At 37.6% G+C, this 17,989-nt stretch overlaps 1 protein-coding gene across 2 annotated transcripts in view; it reads right to left on the bottom strand.

Moving 5' to 3' along the window:
• Nucleotides 1–17,989, bottom strand: part of dtnbb (dystrobrevin, beta b) — a gene marked incomplete at both ends in the record, with an annotated part of 51,803 nt that overhangs the window by 18,873 nt on the left and 14,941 nt on the right. For both annotated transcript variants that reach the window (XM_079833777.1, XM_079833776.1), the window contains one exon: nucleotides 15,759–15,883. In XM_079833777.1, the coding sequence (XP_079689903.1) occupies nucleotides 15,759–15,883 (125 nt within the window). The remainder of the gene's footprint in view (nucleotides 1–15,758; nucleotides 15,884–17,989) is intronic.

The raw sequence follows: 17,989 nt of genomic DNA on the forward strand, positions 1-17,989 counted from the left end.
CATTCTTACCTTTTTTTTTTTAAATCATGAAAATCACTTCATAAAATGGTTACGTTTTTGATTTTTGTACATACAAGAACAGACCTTCTGAAACGTCCCTTCCTTATATCAGTCCCTAGCCTCTTATGTTTATTGTTCCTATTTTTTACCTCTTGACTGATAAATATTTAGGATTTTTCCTAAATATGTCCACAAGGTCATTTGCGACATATTGATAGGGATTTTAAAAAAAAAGGGTGTTAAAACACACACAACCACTGAAGAAATTTCCAGAACTTTTCCCTGACTTTTTAGGATTTCTTTTTCTTTTTCAGAGCCTGTAAACCACAATTTTAAAATCCTTGATATTTCCAGACTTTCCATGACTGTGGGAGCCCTGCTCATATTGGAGGCATTTGTTCACTGCAATCCAAAATACAATCTCTTCAAATGAAAGAAGGATGTCGTTTCTTAGTTCAGTCGATCGGAGGGTCGGTGCATTTGTATTACTGAGACGTCCTAATGTTAAATGTTCCTCGAGGCTGCTAGCGTCATGCCACACGGCTCGTGGAACACCGTATTGCATTTGGAACATCCTTCTGAGACCTTCAATAAAATAGTTACCAACATCGAGCAAAGTGATCCAACACATGGCAAGAAAATCATGCTAGACATTTACTATAACTGCAAGTTAAAAATACAAAAGTCTCCTTTTCTTTAATAATAAAGCTCTTCTGTTCTATGCAATTACTCACCCACCTCCCGTCCCGTAAGGCAAAGAGTGGCCGTCTGTCAAGTGGCGAGACGCAAGCGGTGACCGCTCAGTCCAGCTGCCTGTCCTGTTCTGTGCTCAACCGAAGGAGCATCTCAATGCACAACACTGCTGCTGTCTCCAAGGAAACCTGACAGTCACGTGACACAGTGACGATCCAGACACACTCTTACTCTCTCCTCTTCCCTCTCTCTCCTCCGGGCTCCACCGTTTAGACACACACACTTTCTGCCACTCAGAAATAGATGCTATATTCTTCCCTAAGAACATTTAAATTTCTTCTATCTTTGTTTACAGCCACCCACATTAGTCATGATCCAGATAAAACAATTCCTCTTTTCCAGCAGAGAGCTTCATTTACAACACAATTACTACACAGAGCGTTGCCTACAAAGCAGTCTCATACTTTAAGTGCAAAACTACAAATTTCCAAAATTGACTCGCTCTGTATAATGACACATATAAGACATGTTTCATGCATCAAATGTTACAAGCCTTTTCCAGCCAATCACAAAGTTCTGAAGGAACTGGTACAGATACTCCAACGTAGCGATCGAACGATATGGATTTTTTAGTGCCGATGCCGATACCGTTTCTTTTTCATCAGCCTTAGCCGATGACCGATACGGGCTGCCGATTTTCTTGAGCCGATATTTGGAGCCGATACTGCTTTTGCTCCCTCAATTTACAACATAAAAATGACACAATGATCATGGTGATAATTTAAAATTTACAATTTAAAAAAGGAACATTTATTGAACTAAAAAAAACTATATTTAACAAATAGTAAAAACAGGTGAGGTAGAACAAGAAAAAAAAGAGTTCAGTGGTGAAAATAGATTCTGAAAATAAATATTTAAGCATAAATAAAATAATTACACTATTGCATACAGTATCAACAAGCAAGCAGCATAATAAAGTGCACACTGACTGTACTATGCTTCATTTTAAAACGATTTACAACCTAGTCATTTAATGGTTACACTCTAAAAAATGCTGGGTTAAAAATAACCCAAGTTGGGTTGAATATGAACTAACCCAGCAATTGGGTTGTTTTGACCCAGCGGTTGGGTTAAATGTTTGCTTAAAACAAACCAATTGATGCTTTAGTCCATTTTAAACCCAACTTGGGTTATTTTTAACCCAGCATTTTTTAGAGTGTCGGTGCACTTAACTTAATCTCTTGTAGACCAACACCAGCGGTAATTCAGGAAAAAATCTCCCAATGCTCCACATGAAACTTCAGTCTTTCGACCTTTTACCATCGTGTCAATTCTCAATTGATTTTGATTAATATACGCAAGGGAGGGAGAGCAAGACAGTCTGAAGACGGTAAAAGCTTCCTGTGGACGCCTGTCTGTAAATAATGCAGGGAAAAAAATATATAAATATATACAAATAATATCAGCCCGATATATCGGCGGGCTAAAACTACTCCAACGGTATCAATAACTGTGATTATCTACACCGTATAATTTTTTTTTTAACAAATTGGACAGACGCTAAATGGCACAACTGTTTAAAGGTAATTTCCGGCAAAGGACATCATAGAATGTTGAAGCTGATGTGTAGATTATAAGTGTGTGTGTGAATAGCATGTGGCACATTCAATTGGACAAGGTAATCTAGCTTATTTACTGAAATATAATGGGTTTTGTGTGTGAAAATGGCTGGTAGAAATGTTGTTTTGGTAGAAATTTAGGTAACACTTTAGTATGGGGAACAATTCTCATTTTTAACTTATTAGCTTGCATATTGGCTGTTTATTAATACTTATAAAGCACATATTAATGGTTTATTCTGCATGACTATATTCTACACCCTTTAATTCTACCAAATACCAACACTTAAACGATACAACTGCCTTACTAACTATTAATAAGCAGTAAATTAGGAGCTTATTGAGGCAAAAGTCGTAGTTAATATTGAATATGTGTTCCCCATATTAAAGTGTTACCGAAATTTGTTACAGAACCAGTGGTTTGTAGGAATGAATTTTGAGATTATCAGAGAGTTATTAGGGTCCGTTTATAGAGATAGAGACAAAATGAATTAACTTTAATTCAAAATGAATTGAAAATACATCTACTAGAGAAAAAAAAACATCAAGGGGAATTTATAAAAATATTTTTATAGCCTAATTATATTTTTATATAATAAAATGTAACAATTTGGTTTGGCTTCAGCGAAATGTCAAAATTCAATTAAAAACAAATATGACAGCTTAAATATGATTATATAAAACACATTTTTATAAACCTAAATGTTGTTTCTATAATATCACTTTTTTTCCTCACACAGTGTAGCTACATGAATATATAAAACTTTATACTTTAGGTAGGGAAGAGTTGCAAGGGGATCATCATATTTTGGGGGTCCTCCTCGGCATCAAAAAGTTGAAAATAAAAAACAGCAAACTAAAACCCTCTCTGCAAGGTTCTTCAAAAAAGAAAAGAGGAAAAAAAAATGGATTAAAATTGTTTGGTCAAACTCACTAGTTGTGAGCCTGGACCACAAAACCAGTAGCCATTGTATGGGTCAAAATTATCGATTTTTCTTTTATGCCAAAAATCATTAGGATATTAAGTAAAGATCATGCTCCATGAAGATTATTTTGTATTTTTGTATTTCTGTAAATATATATAAAAATGTATTATTAGTAGTTATATGCATTGCTAGGACTTCATTTGGACAAGGCGTTTTAAAGGCGTTTTTTGCACCCTCAGATTCCAGATATTCAAATAGTTGTATGTAACTATCCTAACAAACATGCATCAATGGAAAGTTTATTTATTCAGCTTTCAGATAATGTATAAATTGATGACCCTTATGACTGGTTTTGTCAGTTGGTCACATATATATATATATACACACACACTACTGCAATCCTCCACGCCAGATTTATGGGAAAGTTTGGGATAGTATAATGGGAAACTTTGATGCCTTTCTAATTAGTTGTATCTCTCAAATCAATGTGCATATGATGCAACATAATCATTAAAAGGTAACCCCACTGCTAACAGATTCCACCCCATCACTCTCCGTCACTGTATCTAGATTCTTCAGCGCTCACTTGAACCACAAAAGCCACATTTTAGCTAATCTGCAACCACTCGAATTCATCAAGCAGATCAAACCAGGATGAAACCGTCTTCTAAACTTTGATTAGCAAACTTCGCGTGACTCAAAGCCAGAGACTGACAAATCTTAGATGTCAGACGTGTTACGAATGTAGATTTATTCATCCCGATGTTCTGCCCTCACACTCACATCTTTTTTATGAGGTCAAATGAATTACATCAAGGGCCGTTCACAGCCACTCTTCTCCTCTGGTTAATTACAATGAAGTGAGTACTTTCACAGAGCCTGAGCTGGAGAAATATGGAGCATCTAATATCCCGTCTCAGCTGAAAGTTATCAATGCGTGACCTGCCTCTCAGCCGGTTTACGCCTCCGGTTCTGGGCCCATGGCGCACATCTGCAGTGAAACATCACTGTTTTATGACCTTGGCTGTTTATTCACTGTCTATTTCAGCTACATTGCACTAATTCATACTGATTAAGCAAATAAAAGAAAGAGGAATGGCATATGCACATTTGGTAAACAATAGTCTCTGCTTAAATTCAGTGTGAAATCATAATTCACTTCATTCTTGGTCTTGTTTTGCTTGATTCATCATTTTGAGCTCTAGTATGTAATGCTAGTTGTGAATGATTTTTCATGTTTCATAATGTCTAATACTAATTAAATACTAATTCATAGTTCAAAACGTAAACAATTGTATTTGGGTCAGTGGCATCTTAATCGTCATTTTGAAGTAATATTTTTCAAATATCAATTCATAAACATCAATTAATTTTCATGGAAGCCCAACACATGACATTGACTAGGCAGACAGAAGTTTTTCCACATATAAATACTGTTATATTATTTATATTTTCACATAAATAATATTCTTCACATATAACAAAAATAAATAATAAATAATTATTGATTGATTACGCCACACTTCATATGCCTTCATATGCCATCAGCTGTCAGAAAAACAACATTCCAGTAGGTCATCAGAAAAATGTATCTCACATTTATCTAAACAACAACAACAACAAAGCTGTCAGAGTCCCTGTGTCTTTTTGATTCATGGGGCTGAGCAGACATGATTCTCCCTTTCTCTGACTCTGCTCTGACCAATCAGAACCAGGCAGCCTGCAGCTTGTGACAGTGGGATATGGAGGATCATGTTGATGGATGTCATATTGAGGTCAAAGCCAACATGAACACTATGCTGACCAATTGTGAGGGGCAGTAAAGGGGCAGTTACGTTTATCTGCTAACTGCCCACATTGCAAAAGGTGGTCATAACGGGGCAGAGCTTTAATAATGAAAATCATGATAATAGTGTAAAAGTCAGGTTGAATTTTTTTTAATAAATGTTAAATAAATAAATAAACAAATAAATAAATTGTCACAGTGTAATATTCAGGTTTAAGAAAAATACATGCATACATGCAAAGTGTGACCAATAGTAATTTGCACCTCAGTAATATTATATTAATTCAAATTACTTCAAAGTTAAATGTCCAGTGAGTGGCACTAAAAACACGTTCGGTTTTATTTAAAATAGATGAATCTGAAGTGTTATAAGCTGCTTCCCAATTCAGAGGCTGCATCCTTCAAAGGACGCAGACTTCAAAGCCCACGAAGGTCAGAACGAGCGTTGGTAAATGGCATGGTCTAGCCTACGGAGGATTGTTCTTGTTGCCTAGCAACTGTGAAAGCTACTGTTGATAAGTGGCAGTACCGTTTGTACTGGACTTCTTTGAAAGTTATATTCAAATGCCTGAAAACAAAACAGGGTTCACAAACTGTCTAAATATGTTCACCATGGTCCATTTTGCTATATAATCAAGAATATAAATGATATATAAATCGCATCTTAGTATGTCAACATTTGAACCGATTTAAAGGTTTTTTATTTGTACATTCGTATCAATAGATATTCGAGCAAGTTGAAACCCATTGTCACTGGCACACAATAAATTCTGGGGTAGGCCAGGCCGCGAAGGATCCAGCTGTCATATCCGTAATTACACAGGAAACAAATGCTGCATTTGAAGGAGCCTTCAAATTGGGACAGCCTTCGTCACGCCGCTGTGACGAAATCTTTTTTTCGAATGCACCCTTCGAAGGATTGGGACAGAGCTATATTTAGTGGTGTATAGGCCAACCTGGAAGTTAGCATTACCCTGGTCCCCAGGGCCGTGCACAGGGGGTGGCCCGGTGGCTTGCCACTGCCCCTCTCCTCATCAGCTGAGGTGCCCCTCTTGCAGTCTATGGTCGCTACCCATCCACGCTAAAAGTGTTCTGTTTTCCCTCCGCTAAAGATCTACCGATTCTGCGAATCCTCTCCCGTGTTTTCCCCTTCGCTCTTCAGCGTCATTCAGAGTCTGTGCACAGAAATCTGGAAAGCGGCGGAGACAACAGTTCCAGAATGTCGTCGTATTAACAGTATGCATTAAAATTCACGGAATTAGTAATTTGGTAGTTCGTTGTGCTAACAACTTGTACAAAATAAAATACACTGGGTTTTTTTTATAATTCTTGTCTAATCAAATCTGATCTAATATAAATAACACCAGCTTTGCTGTTGATGGCACACTTTGTAGAATATATATAGGCCTAATTTCATATAATAACCCATAAACTGGTACAGAATGTATAAATTACTTTTGATATAATTCTTATTACTATTTATATATATTTTAAACAGTCATTCATGTAAAAAACTAAAAATATTCTACTTAAAATTTTATTTGGACAATTAAGTAGAATAATTGAATAACTGATAACAGAATAATCTGAATCCCATTAAAAGATAATCATCTAAAAGGTAAATGTTTTATGATTTATCTACAAGCTAACAATATTTACTTATTTAATTGCCCATATTTTAATTGAAGATATGTCATAATAATACAAATTAAAAAAAAGAATTCATAATACAATTCACTCACTTAACCTATAGGTTTTAATGAAAGTGAAGATGCCTGAAATGTACATCTAATTCATGAAAATATTAAATCATCGCCCCGTTAATTACAATAAGTATTACGTTTAAAAACAATAACACCAGTAAAAACATGCCACTTGGGGCCTTCTGTGCCAAATATGGCTGGGTCATCTTACCTCAAGAGTCTATTTTATCTTTTACTTCAAAATAAAATCTATAACATTTACTCCACAAAACCAAAAACATTGTTGCTTGATTACAATTCTTTGAGCTCTTTTATATTGACTTTCACAGGACTCATACCTGAGGGCTCCACATAACAAGTGCATTGCTGTACCAGGTGAGCTATCGAACAAGTTTACTATTACAATAATCATAATTTGTGTGAAAAAGAATCAAAGTTTTTTCCATTTTACTGCCTCTAGTGTTCATTTCTGCTAGCCTAGAAATCTAGACACACCCTAGCGGCAGCAAATCTAATTTGCAGCCAGGGTGTCTAGCAACTCTCCGTTGGCTTGCAAGCTGGAAAAACCAAACTCTAGTCAGGCCAATCACATCGTGTGTAGAGTCGGTGGGCGGGCTTAACATAATGATGGCAAAGTTGCTGCGGTTCAGCGTGCTACTTGTAAACAAAGAAGCTGGCGAACAGCGGCCTTTTGAAGCGGCTTTGGCCGCGACTCTGGAAGACTTGGAGTTCAGCTTTTCTTTGAGAAAAGAACAAAGAATGGCGCTGAAGTCATTCTTAAAAAAAGGAAGACGTGTTCGGAGTTTTGCTGACCGTATAGGGCGAAAGTTTAATCTATCAACTAGCTCCGCTTCACCTTCTTCGTTGCTCTGGTTGGTTGTAGCGCTATCCTATTGCGTGTAGAGGGAATTTGAAAGACAACCGTTTATCCCGCCCCTCGGATTGAGCCCTGCCAATGGTGTGTTCCCAGACCCAACATGTCAGGCTACATTTCTGCTGGAAACTGCGGTGAATTGTATGTAGCCTATAGGTATGTTTTTGGAGTTTTAAAAAAATGTAGGTAGAGTCATGTATTTCCAATGAGTCTAGGTTAGTAAAATGTGCATTACCAAGTACAACTAAAAATATAATGTGACACCACTGAGAGATTTATCACAACAGAACCACTTCAATATCCAATATAAGAATGCATTCATCTCAGAGCTGAGAGAGAAGCTCAATGGAACAGACCATAATATCTGTCAGAGTCCATAAAAATGGGATTGTAACATTCCACAGCCATAGTAAACAGCAAAACGCTGGAGGCTTGAGATTGATTTAGCACTAAAGAGATGGACTGGCCCGCAGGCACCTCAAACTACATTTAGATAAGTTGGAGGACAATATGTGACAGAAAGAGAAGACAAACAGTGCACAGAGTTATAATACTTTTGTAATATGTTAATGGGCTTGTTGTAAAGAATTTATCTGTGCACATTAAAGGGGAAAATGGATCAAAATGTACTAACTTGCTCCGGCTCTGAAATGATTTTGCTTGTCACTTACATAATTTTCTAATTTAATTCCTGATTCATTCCAAAATATGCCACATTACAGAAGTTAAATGGGTTGTGAATGCTATTTCATGTCTTTAAAATGTGTGGAAAATGTGCTCCGCATTGTAATCAAGCACTGATATTCATCTGTTCTAATTCAACTCTTTCATATCTCGAATTGTCACACGGCCAATTGAAGAAAGCATTACGAAAGTCTCTTGCTATCTTTATCCATAAATAGGAAGGGTTATTTGAAAATAAATTGCTACAAGTCTTTCACACGAGGACTATTTGAAGCGGATGCTATTCGAGTGGTACAAAGGGATATTTCAAGAGCAGTTTTAATTGCTTAGCAATCTGAATTTGGGAACTATAAATAGACAACGCTGGCAGCAAAACACAGACTGGTAAATGTGCCCTTCGGTCACAGTGAGTTCAAAGGCAATTTCATCATTAAGCCTGCATCTAGGTGGTAATAAGATTTTTTCATTGATTTACATGCAAGATTGTGTTTAGAATACAATTCTAAGGAAACATACACTCCTGGGCAAAAAACTAAAATTGGCCAAGCCAAAACTGGCAAAATACTTAGTGGTCTTTTAATGGTCTTAACCATTTTAAATCACAAATCACTGGTCAGAAAATTAGCAAGTATTGCACAAATACTGTATATATGTAAAGTAACTTAGCACAGAATAGCCTTCCCTTTTGTTTTCTTTAAATGTTTAAGCCGTGTACATACATTTGTAGATGGCTTTATACAGGAAGAATAGTCAGTGTTGTTCCACTCAATGTTGAAATTGGAAAATATCTCCTAATTAGTTTGAGTTTAAAGGGGTGGTAAAACATTCTTTCAAAGGCTTGGTTGTGTTTGTGGGGTGCACTGTAACATGTGTTCATGCTTCGTTTTTAAAAAATGTCATTATTTTTCATATATTTTACCTTTATTCTACACTGCTCTGTCCCTCCTTGTAAAAATGGTCTATGGTTTCCGGGTTCTATGAAGCCAGTCCCTCAAAAATACGCAATGGGCTCAGATTGGTTTGCTGGCCCAGTGTGTTGTGATTCGCTAACCGCCTAGTGCACGTTTGTCGGAAACGTCACGCCCCTTACCTTTTCCGGTAGTCTGTGCTTTGGGTAGTATTAGAAACAATGGCGTCAATAAAACCATACCGATTTGAGCCCGAATCGGACCCAGACAATTTTAGTGAAGATGATTGACCAGAACCTGTTAATTCCTCAAGAGTAAAGACTGCGGATCTATAGTGATCGCTACTGAATGGCACTGTTACTTTTGTATTTTTAGAACGATTATAGCCAAATATCTGTCGCAAGAACTATTAACCCAAAACAAACACTAAACATTGGCTTTACTAGTAGCCAAATCAAACACAGAACCATGTTTAGCATGCCTGTAGATAAACAATACATAAAACCTCTAATCAAAGAGTAATTTACACTAATTCCAAGTTCGCTGTTGAGATTTAAAAAAAAGTTTGTAACATTAGGTGTTTGTCGGATAACGTCAAGTATGAATGAGCATTTAACAAACTGGTTTGCAGAGCCAAACAGCGTTGTCATCTGTTTACTTCCTTGCTACAACGTACAATTAACAATACGAACTATAACAGGAAAACACATCGACGAAAAATAAATCATACTTACAGGTTGTGGCCCGTGGCTTCTGTTTTTAAATCCATCTTTCAGGACAAGCCGTTGTGCGAATCCTGCATTGAACTCGCGAAGATTGTGGAAGCTTTCCTCCGGGAAATGTGCAGCGGGAGCCTTTTTTTTTCTTTTTTTTAATCGTGTATTGCAAATACAGACGAATATTGTCCATTATGTCACATTTTCCGGTCTTCTCCTCCGACCCCTGTCTGCCTCGTGCTTTGATTTATGATGGGCAGCATATAACTGCTGCAAATGCGACCTGTTCCCCTCTGTCTCATACACGCATGCATATAACATGTTGTATGTTAAGCGCACTGCAACGCACCCCCGTCCCTAGGAAGGCTGAACAAAGTGGACCTGCAATCCGGATGAAAATAACAGCGTTTCGTCTGCATTGCGGCAACAACACTCCAGCCTAACTATACCGCAAGAAAGCTTCCCCGCGGCGAAACAAAATGGCCTCGCCCCCCCTTATTTAATATTCTCGGAGGAGGGGTTTATGTAAATATTGGGGCTGGTGATGTCAGCAACCCTGGAGGAATGTCTGTAGTCGCCTACCGGCCGTTTGCTGTAGTCCTTAGAAATTGATTTCTTTAAAAGCAAATATCTCCCTCTGCTTTAAACTTTGAACGTTGTAACTTTGCAGATGTTGTTTATGCTCAAACAGCAACATTACACACTAGCTAAAGTTAGAAAAGTGAAATCGTGGTTTACCACCCCTTTAATGTGAGACCAATTATTCACTATAGGGTTCAAACCAAGACCAAGACCAAAACATGAGCCTGATGACCTTATTCTCAAACCACCAACATCTGATCCTTCCTCTTTAGATAACAACTTTTCAATTGTGCGAAGCAAGCCATTCTGCAATATTCTCATGTATTCCAAAGCATTAAATGTCTTTCAAAGTGAAGTAGCTCACTTCAAAGTGAAAACACCTCTTCAAAGGTGAAGACACCGCTCTGGAGCATCACCATGCAACTCGTGTTTCATTGTTATTCATCACTCCGCACACAACTTCCCATATACTGCCAAAAACTTAATTCTGTCTTTGATGTTTTTCTGAGACAGCAATGGCTTTTTAAGTAGTGCATTTGCTTAAAGTTAGATGCTGAATAAAATCACTAGATGTCAGCTATATGCATGTATACATAAACTAACATTTAAAAGTGCAGCCTTTCAACTGGTTAATTCAAAAGATATTCAGAAAATATATAGGCTATAAATGGTATATCTTTATTATACAAAACCATCAAAGTCAACACACAAAATTGAGACCTACAGATTATGCAGAAAATGGGTACAATAAAATCAGACAAAGTCTGACTTTGTCTTTAAAAAATGATTGTCGAAGCCAGTAAATGTTACACAAGTTCTGCTTTATATGTTAAGCTTGATTGTAATGGCAGGCCTTTAAATGGGATTGAATTTAGAAGCACATCTTATCTTAGAGGGCTTTTCCATGCTGACCATTCAAACATTTTCTCTGAGAAGTTGCATCTAATAATTCATTACCTTCAGAGCATTGTCACTAAAATATTAAAGCTAAATATTTTTTTTTTTAAAGAAACGCTGTAACTCAGATCACAAACTTTTGTTCTTGTGTTATTCTACATCCACACCACTAGGTGTCAGTATAAAGTATGTCAATATGTCTGACGACACAAGCAGAAATCATGTCATCTCTGTATTTTTTGCACTGATAATAATACAAATAAAACATTTAATGTTTATTGTTCACTCTACAGACAACGAGATGTGTTATTCACAATATATTTTTCCCCATAAGGTTATGAAAAATGAGTTGAATTGGATTATGAAAGTGGGCAGTACAGTATATACCAGAATGGTGACTGGCGGCTGGAGGAGAAAGGTTGCTTAGTCAGAGGGATTCATGATTCATCAGGTACACTATGGAACGTTTGGCCTTCTAGCGGTTAAAAAATAAAACGGCATGCCTTTTGAGGAAAACAATTTTTTGGTTGTTGTGCTTCGGCTCTGCGTGACCGTGTGGATGAATATGGTTATCCTGCTGCTCATAAAACATTCGCTACTAGGCTTAAGAGATGTAACCAGTTTAAATGGAAAGGAACGCAAGCTGACTAACTGAAGACGTTACTGTAGCTATACCCAAAATAAATTCCAGCACAGCGCTACAACAACCATAATGAAACAACCCTTCACAATAGACAATGCTTTACAATGAACTCTGTTACAGAGCTACATATGGCAATTTATCTGTTTAATAAAATCACTAACCTGTTGAGTAATAAAAACGTCATCGCCACGTCACTTTTACATTTCAAATCCCTCGGTTCTGAAAAAAATGCCAAGCCAATGTTGATTCTCGTTTTATTACGAGCTCTGTCACGTTCTCTTTTTGTCACCAGACACTCCTCTGTTCTGCATTTTTTTTAAATGGGTGATTCCCCAGAGGTTAAAGATTTAGCTGCTCCATGTCAAACTTTCTCGCTAATTGACAAAAAACCTATGCCCCTCCCACACCATACATGCATCAAAAGTAGACTAAGTAACTTTTCTCTATTTATAGATATTGCACGAGCTAGCAGCGCCATCGGCCAGACAATATTCGCTTGTTAGCCAGGGTTCAAAGTCCAAGTGCTACAAAACCAGGGCTAAAACGTAACATTACTCGTCAGTTGCCCGGTAACCTTTTTATGAATGGATGGATTTGAGAAAGTGATATGGTTTAGTGCGAATATCTTGTCTGACGTGCTGCATGTTTTGTACGGAGTACAGCATGTTTTTCTGCAAACTGCTATTTCGTCCCCTTGGATTTATAAGTTGTGTAGCCTATTTTTTGGAAGTTTTTATTTAGAAAATAAAAAGTTTCTTTCTACACAGTCGACAGGAATGCAAAAAATAAAATTGTATTTCCGCCAAAATAAAAGCTCTGTTTAATGTTTGAAAGAAATCAACATTTCTTGTTTTTAAAAGAAATCTCTTCTGCTCACCAAGGATGCATTTATTTGATCAAAAAAACAGTAAAAACGGCAATATTGTGAAATATTATTATAATGTAAAACATCTGTTTTATATGTGAATATAGTAACGTGTGATTTATTCCTGTGATCAAAGCTGAATTTATCATCATTACTCCAGTCTTCAGTGTCACATGATCCTTCAGAATTCATTCTGATATGAGGATTTGATGCTCAAGAAACATTTATGATTATTATCAATGGTGAAAACAGTTGTGTACAATATTTTTAGGATTTTTTTGAAAGCTTTCTATTTAAGAGAAATGCTGTTCTTTTGAACCTCCTATTCATCAAAGAATCCTGGGGAAAAGTGAGCATATTCAGCATAAGAGACTACTTACATTTTTTTTTCTTAAGTACATATCCCGGTTTGAACTGTAGTACAGTAGTAAGGCTTTGAATATTAACACCTGACCACACCTGCGGGTTTGCTACTGTTACAATTAAAAACCGTATAAGGGTAAGACCATTACTGCCAGACATGATGAAAGCAACACAGCTACAACTACTAAAATGGATACTGGGTGTGCGAATTATCAAGAATAGACAATAGTCAATTGTATTGGTGGCACAGAGGGGCCCCCAAATAAAATTCTGCTTAGGGCCCCATAAGGGCTTAGGCCAGCCCTGCACGGGTGAGTGACGTATGTATGCAATAACCGACAAAAAACATCTAAAATAAAATAAAAACACTTATAAGTTATAATAGGCTTATCGTAGTGAATCAGGGTAAGACAAAAACCTGTTTTAGAAGAAGGATTGATAACGTAATGACTCATTTTTGAAATTTTGTTTATTTAAAAAAGTAATGTAATTTTAGAGGTGGAGAAAATTATTTGATTTAAAGGAATAAAGTGCAAAAATCAATCGTTCGATAAGACAAGGAATGTTATATGACAACTTGTATTAAGAAAGTAATCAATTTTGGTATTGATTAAGGTGACTTAAAAATAAAGATTTCAAAAATAGTCCACAAGTGTTTTCGGCAATCATCCACCACCCATTGCTACAGACAGAAAGGGTCAAAGGGAATGTCTGAGAGAAACATTTGGTTTAAAAAGCTTGTATATCTCTATAAAGATACAGAGTGGGATCCTCGAGGGGATGTGACTCAGGTACATCAGCAGCTTCCATTAAATTTAAAACTCCATCATTTTTAGTGCAGCTATTCTCTGCCAACTCAGAAATGTCACTGGAGCATGACTGTGCACTTCAGCTATTATTTTAGTCCCCACAGGAGACCGTCTGCCTGGCTGGGCTCTAAGGACTGGTAAATCTTATTTTTATATAATTTTTCTGCACTTTATAAACAGCACTATGCACTTTGCTTTGACTGCTGTGATGTTGGTGACAACATCTACCTCAAGGTCAGATTTTAATGCTGACCATCAGTGCACAATTAGTCCAGTTATGAACTGTATTAAATTGTGATTTTAGCAACATAAAATATCACATAAAATAATGAATTATACATAAACTACTATTCAAAATGTATTTATTAAAAATACTGTGAAATATTATGACAATTTAAATATTTTAATATATTTTAAAATTCCTTCATATTTTTTATTTCCTTCAGAAATCATTCTAATATTCTGATTTGGTATCATTTTGGAAACTGTGAAACCTTTTTTGGCCCCACTTTATATTAGGTGGCCTTAACTACTATGTACTTACATCAAAAAAATAAGTACAATGTACTTACTGTGTTCATATTGTATTGCAAAACACCTTTGCTGATATTGAGTTGGGATACGGGTAAAGTTAGTGACAGGTGTGGTGGTCTGGGTAAGTTTAAGGGTAGGGTTAGGTGTAAGGGAAGTGTTAACTGTGTAATTACAAATGTAATTACAGAAATTAATTACAGAAGTAATTACATGAAGGTATTTTAAAAAATGTAAGTACAATGTAAAAACATGTATGTACACAATAAGTGCAATGTATCAAATGATTGATTCAAATGTTAGTACATAGTAGTTAAGGCCACCTAATATAAAGTGGGTCCCAAATCTGACAAAAATGTATGAATATGATTACAAATGTTAAAGATAATTTTCATAAAAAGACAAGATTATGACTAAAATAAATGATCACAGACTACAGTCTTACATTCATATTGAAACATTATGCTTTACTGCTGTTAATTTTCACAGTTCAAACACTATGCACGATAATATAAAATCATGCGATTGTAATCCGAGCTAGTTCATAATCAAATAATGCTGGTACTTCATCAGAAAAATAAATTATCACAGTAAATCTGCTACACTTTCCCTCCAGTGGAGGGCACATATGTTCTGTAGTTTTATGGTCTTCATCAATCCCCAAGTTCACGTGTCATTTAATGAAGGTACTTCAAGACCAGCGCCTGTTCCTGAGAGCGAAGGTCTGGCAAGATTGATTCAGCGCCCCGATATTTATAATTCAGTAAATGAGAAAACTGTACCCATATATTTTTACACACAATATCTTTCTTCTTGGCATTTCCTAATTACATTTCTTTCTCATGACAGATCTGCAGATCGATATTCTCTCTCGCTATAGAAATAAGAAACAAATACTGTGAAATTTCAGACAAGAGGACGTGATTACAATTATTAAGACCTGACTGCAATACATACATTTGAAAACGTTTATGTAAAGTCTTAAACGAACCGAAAGACCCGTCTGGATCAACTTGGCATTCGTATACCGTAGTGAGTTGTTTTGTCAAAGTCACGCAGAAATGCAGTAAATGAATGATATGAGATGTGTATGTAGTACAGAGCTGAGATGGTAAGAGCAGAGGGAAAAGTGATTGGAAAAGTACTCCAGAGAACTTACGTAGTGTGTGCAAGGTCCTGAGGTCTTTCCGCTGCCTCTGGGAACACAGGATGAGGAGGCTCGCCGATCGGCATGCAGCCCAGAGATTTACTGATGGCATGGCTGAGCTTCTTTGCTGGAGACTTCTGTAAAACAAAACAAAAAAAAACACACTAAATACAACCCAAAAATACTTGCATAGAATACAATAAAATTATAATTTCTGCCTCATTCTGTGATGAGAAGCCACATCAGTTCACAGAAGGAAGTTATTTCAATCACTATATATTTCACACACAATTTTGAAGTAAAATATGCTGTTTTTCTAAACAAATTGTATTTTGACGCTGTGCTACGCTAAAAACGGTTAGCATTTTAGTCTCCTATAAATTAAATCACATAGCATGGTCTTAAAGGGATAGTTCACCCAAAAACAAAATGTTTATGTTTATCTGCTTACCCCCAGGGCATTCAAGATGTAGGTGTCTATGTTTCTTCAGTAGAACACAAATGAAGATTTTTAACTCCAAACGTTGCAGTGTGATAGTCGTATAATGCATGTCAATGGGGATATTTTAGAGTATGAGAGCAATGAGAGTAAAAACACATAGACATACGAATCCTTATTAAACCATGCGGCTCGTGGCGACACATTGATGTCTTAAGACATGAAACGATTGGTTTCTTCAAGAAACCAAACAGTATTTATGTTATTTTTTTACCTCCTATCAGACGAATGTCATCTAGTATTCCCAGCGCCATAACTTCCGGCGATTAAGGTCAACATACTGGCGCAGTCAAAGATATATATACGTAGATGCCTCATTCAACCGATCCACGCAGGCACTAATGAGGAATCTATGTATATTTCTATGATTGCACCGGTATTTTGCATGTATTTTGACCTTATTCGCCAGAAGTGATGGCATGGGGACGGCTGAAAATGATTTTTTTTTTTAAATATGGATATTTTTCTTACACAAAAGGCATCGATTCGCTTCAGAAGGCCTTTATTAACACCCCGGAGCCGCGTGGAGCACTTTTTTTTGACGGACAGATGCATTATTTATGGACTTCAAAAACAGAGCAACTATTACTGCTATTATAGTTCTTGGATTAGCCAGAACATTTTTAATATAACTCAGATTTTATTCATCTGAAAGAAGAATGTCATTTACCCCTCGGATGACTTGAGGGTGAGTAAATCATGGGCTAATTTTCATTTTTGGGTGGACTATCCCTTTAAAATTGTTCCATAAATCGTCTCGGTTACGTATGGTAACCCACGTTCCCTGAAGGAGGGAACGGAGACGTACGACGGACGTACCGACGAATTGGGATCACTTCTGGGAGCCCCTATCAGCTTCGAGCTATCTAGAACCGGCCAATGAACAATTGGCGTGCGAGATTTGCATCTCGCGCTCCGCCCCGCGCCGCGGGTATAAACAGGAAGCGAGAACGAATGCACGCTGTTTTTCACTGAGGAGCCAAACGTGGTGGCTCAAACTGCAGTGATGGTACAGCAACTGTGGCGACGGGACGTACGTCTCCGTTCCCTCCTTCAGGGAACGTGGGTTACCATACGTAACCGAGACGTTCCCATTCAGTCGGTCACGTTTGACGTACGACGGACGTACCGACGAATTGGGATCCCTTATGGAAAACGCCATAGTTACTACCACTTCCAGCGCCCAGCGATGAGCCCCTCAGACCCCGATCTGATGCGGGCGGGGAATTCACGCAGGGAGAGTCCAAGCTGCTGTTCCGCAAGACCCATTCAGCTGACTGTATTGGATAACGCTGGGAAAGCGTGCCTGTGAAGGCAGCTGCGGAAGCCACATCATGCCCAGAGGGAGTTAACATGTGGAGAATACACGTATGGGCTGACCGTGGGCAGCACAACATACGGAAGTCCCAGGGGTGGCCCCGGCCAATTAGTGGAGGGGGACAACACGTACCTGGGACGGCAGAGGACACTCTGCCGAGGGAAAGACACGGGCTCGCCGTAGGGAGCCGTACCGTGGAAGAATACACATATGGGACCGCCGTGGGGGTCACTACATATGGAACCCAGCCTAACACAAGTTCCACCAATGCATACGAGTGTTAGACCTGGCGTCGAATGCTCCGCCACGTCCAACTGCCGCGGGTTGCGGAGGACTCAACAGGGTTCGCCGTTCCGGGGATCTCGACTGGAGCAAAATAATCGCACGCATCCGTCTACCATAGGGGAGGGAATGGCGCAGCAAGCC

Source organism: Gobio gobio (assembly GCF_949357685.1).
Source record: "Gobio gobio genome assembly, chromosome: 13".
In the NCBI taxonomy this organism is placed as follows: Eukaryota; Metazoa; Chordata; class Actinopteri; order Cypriniformes; family Gobionidae; genus Gobio; species Gobio gobio.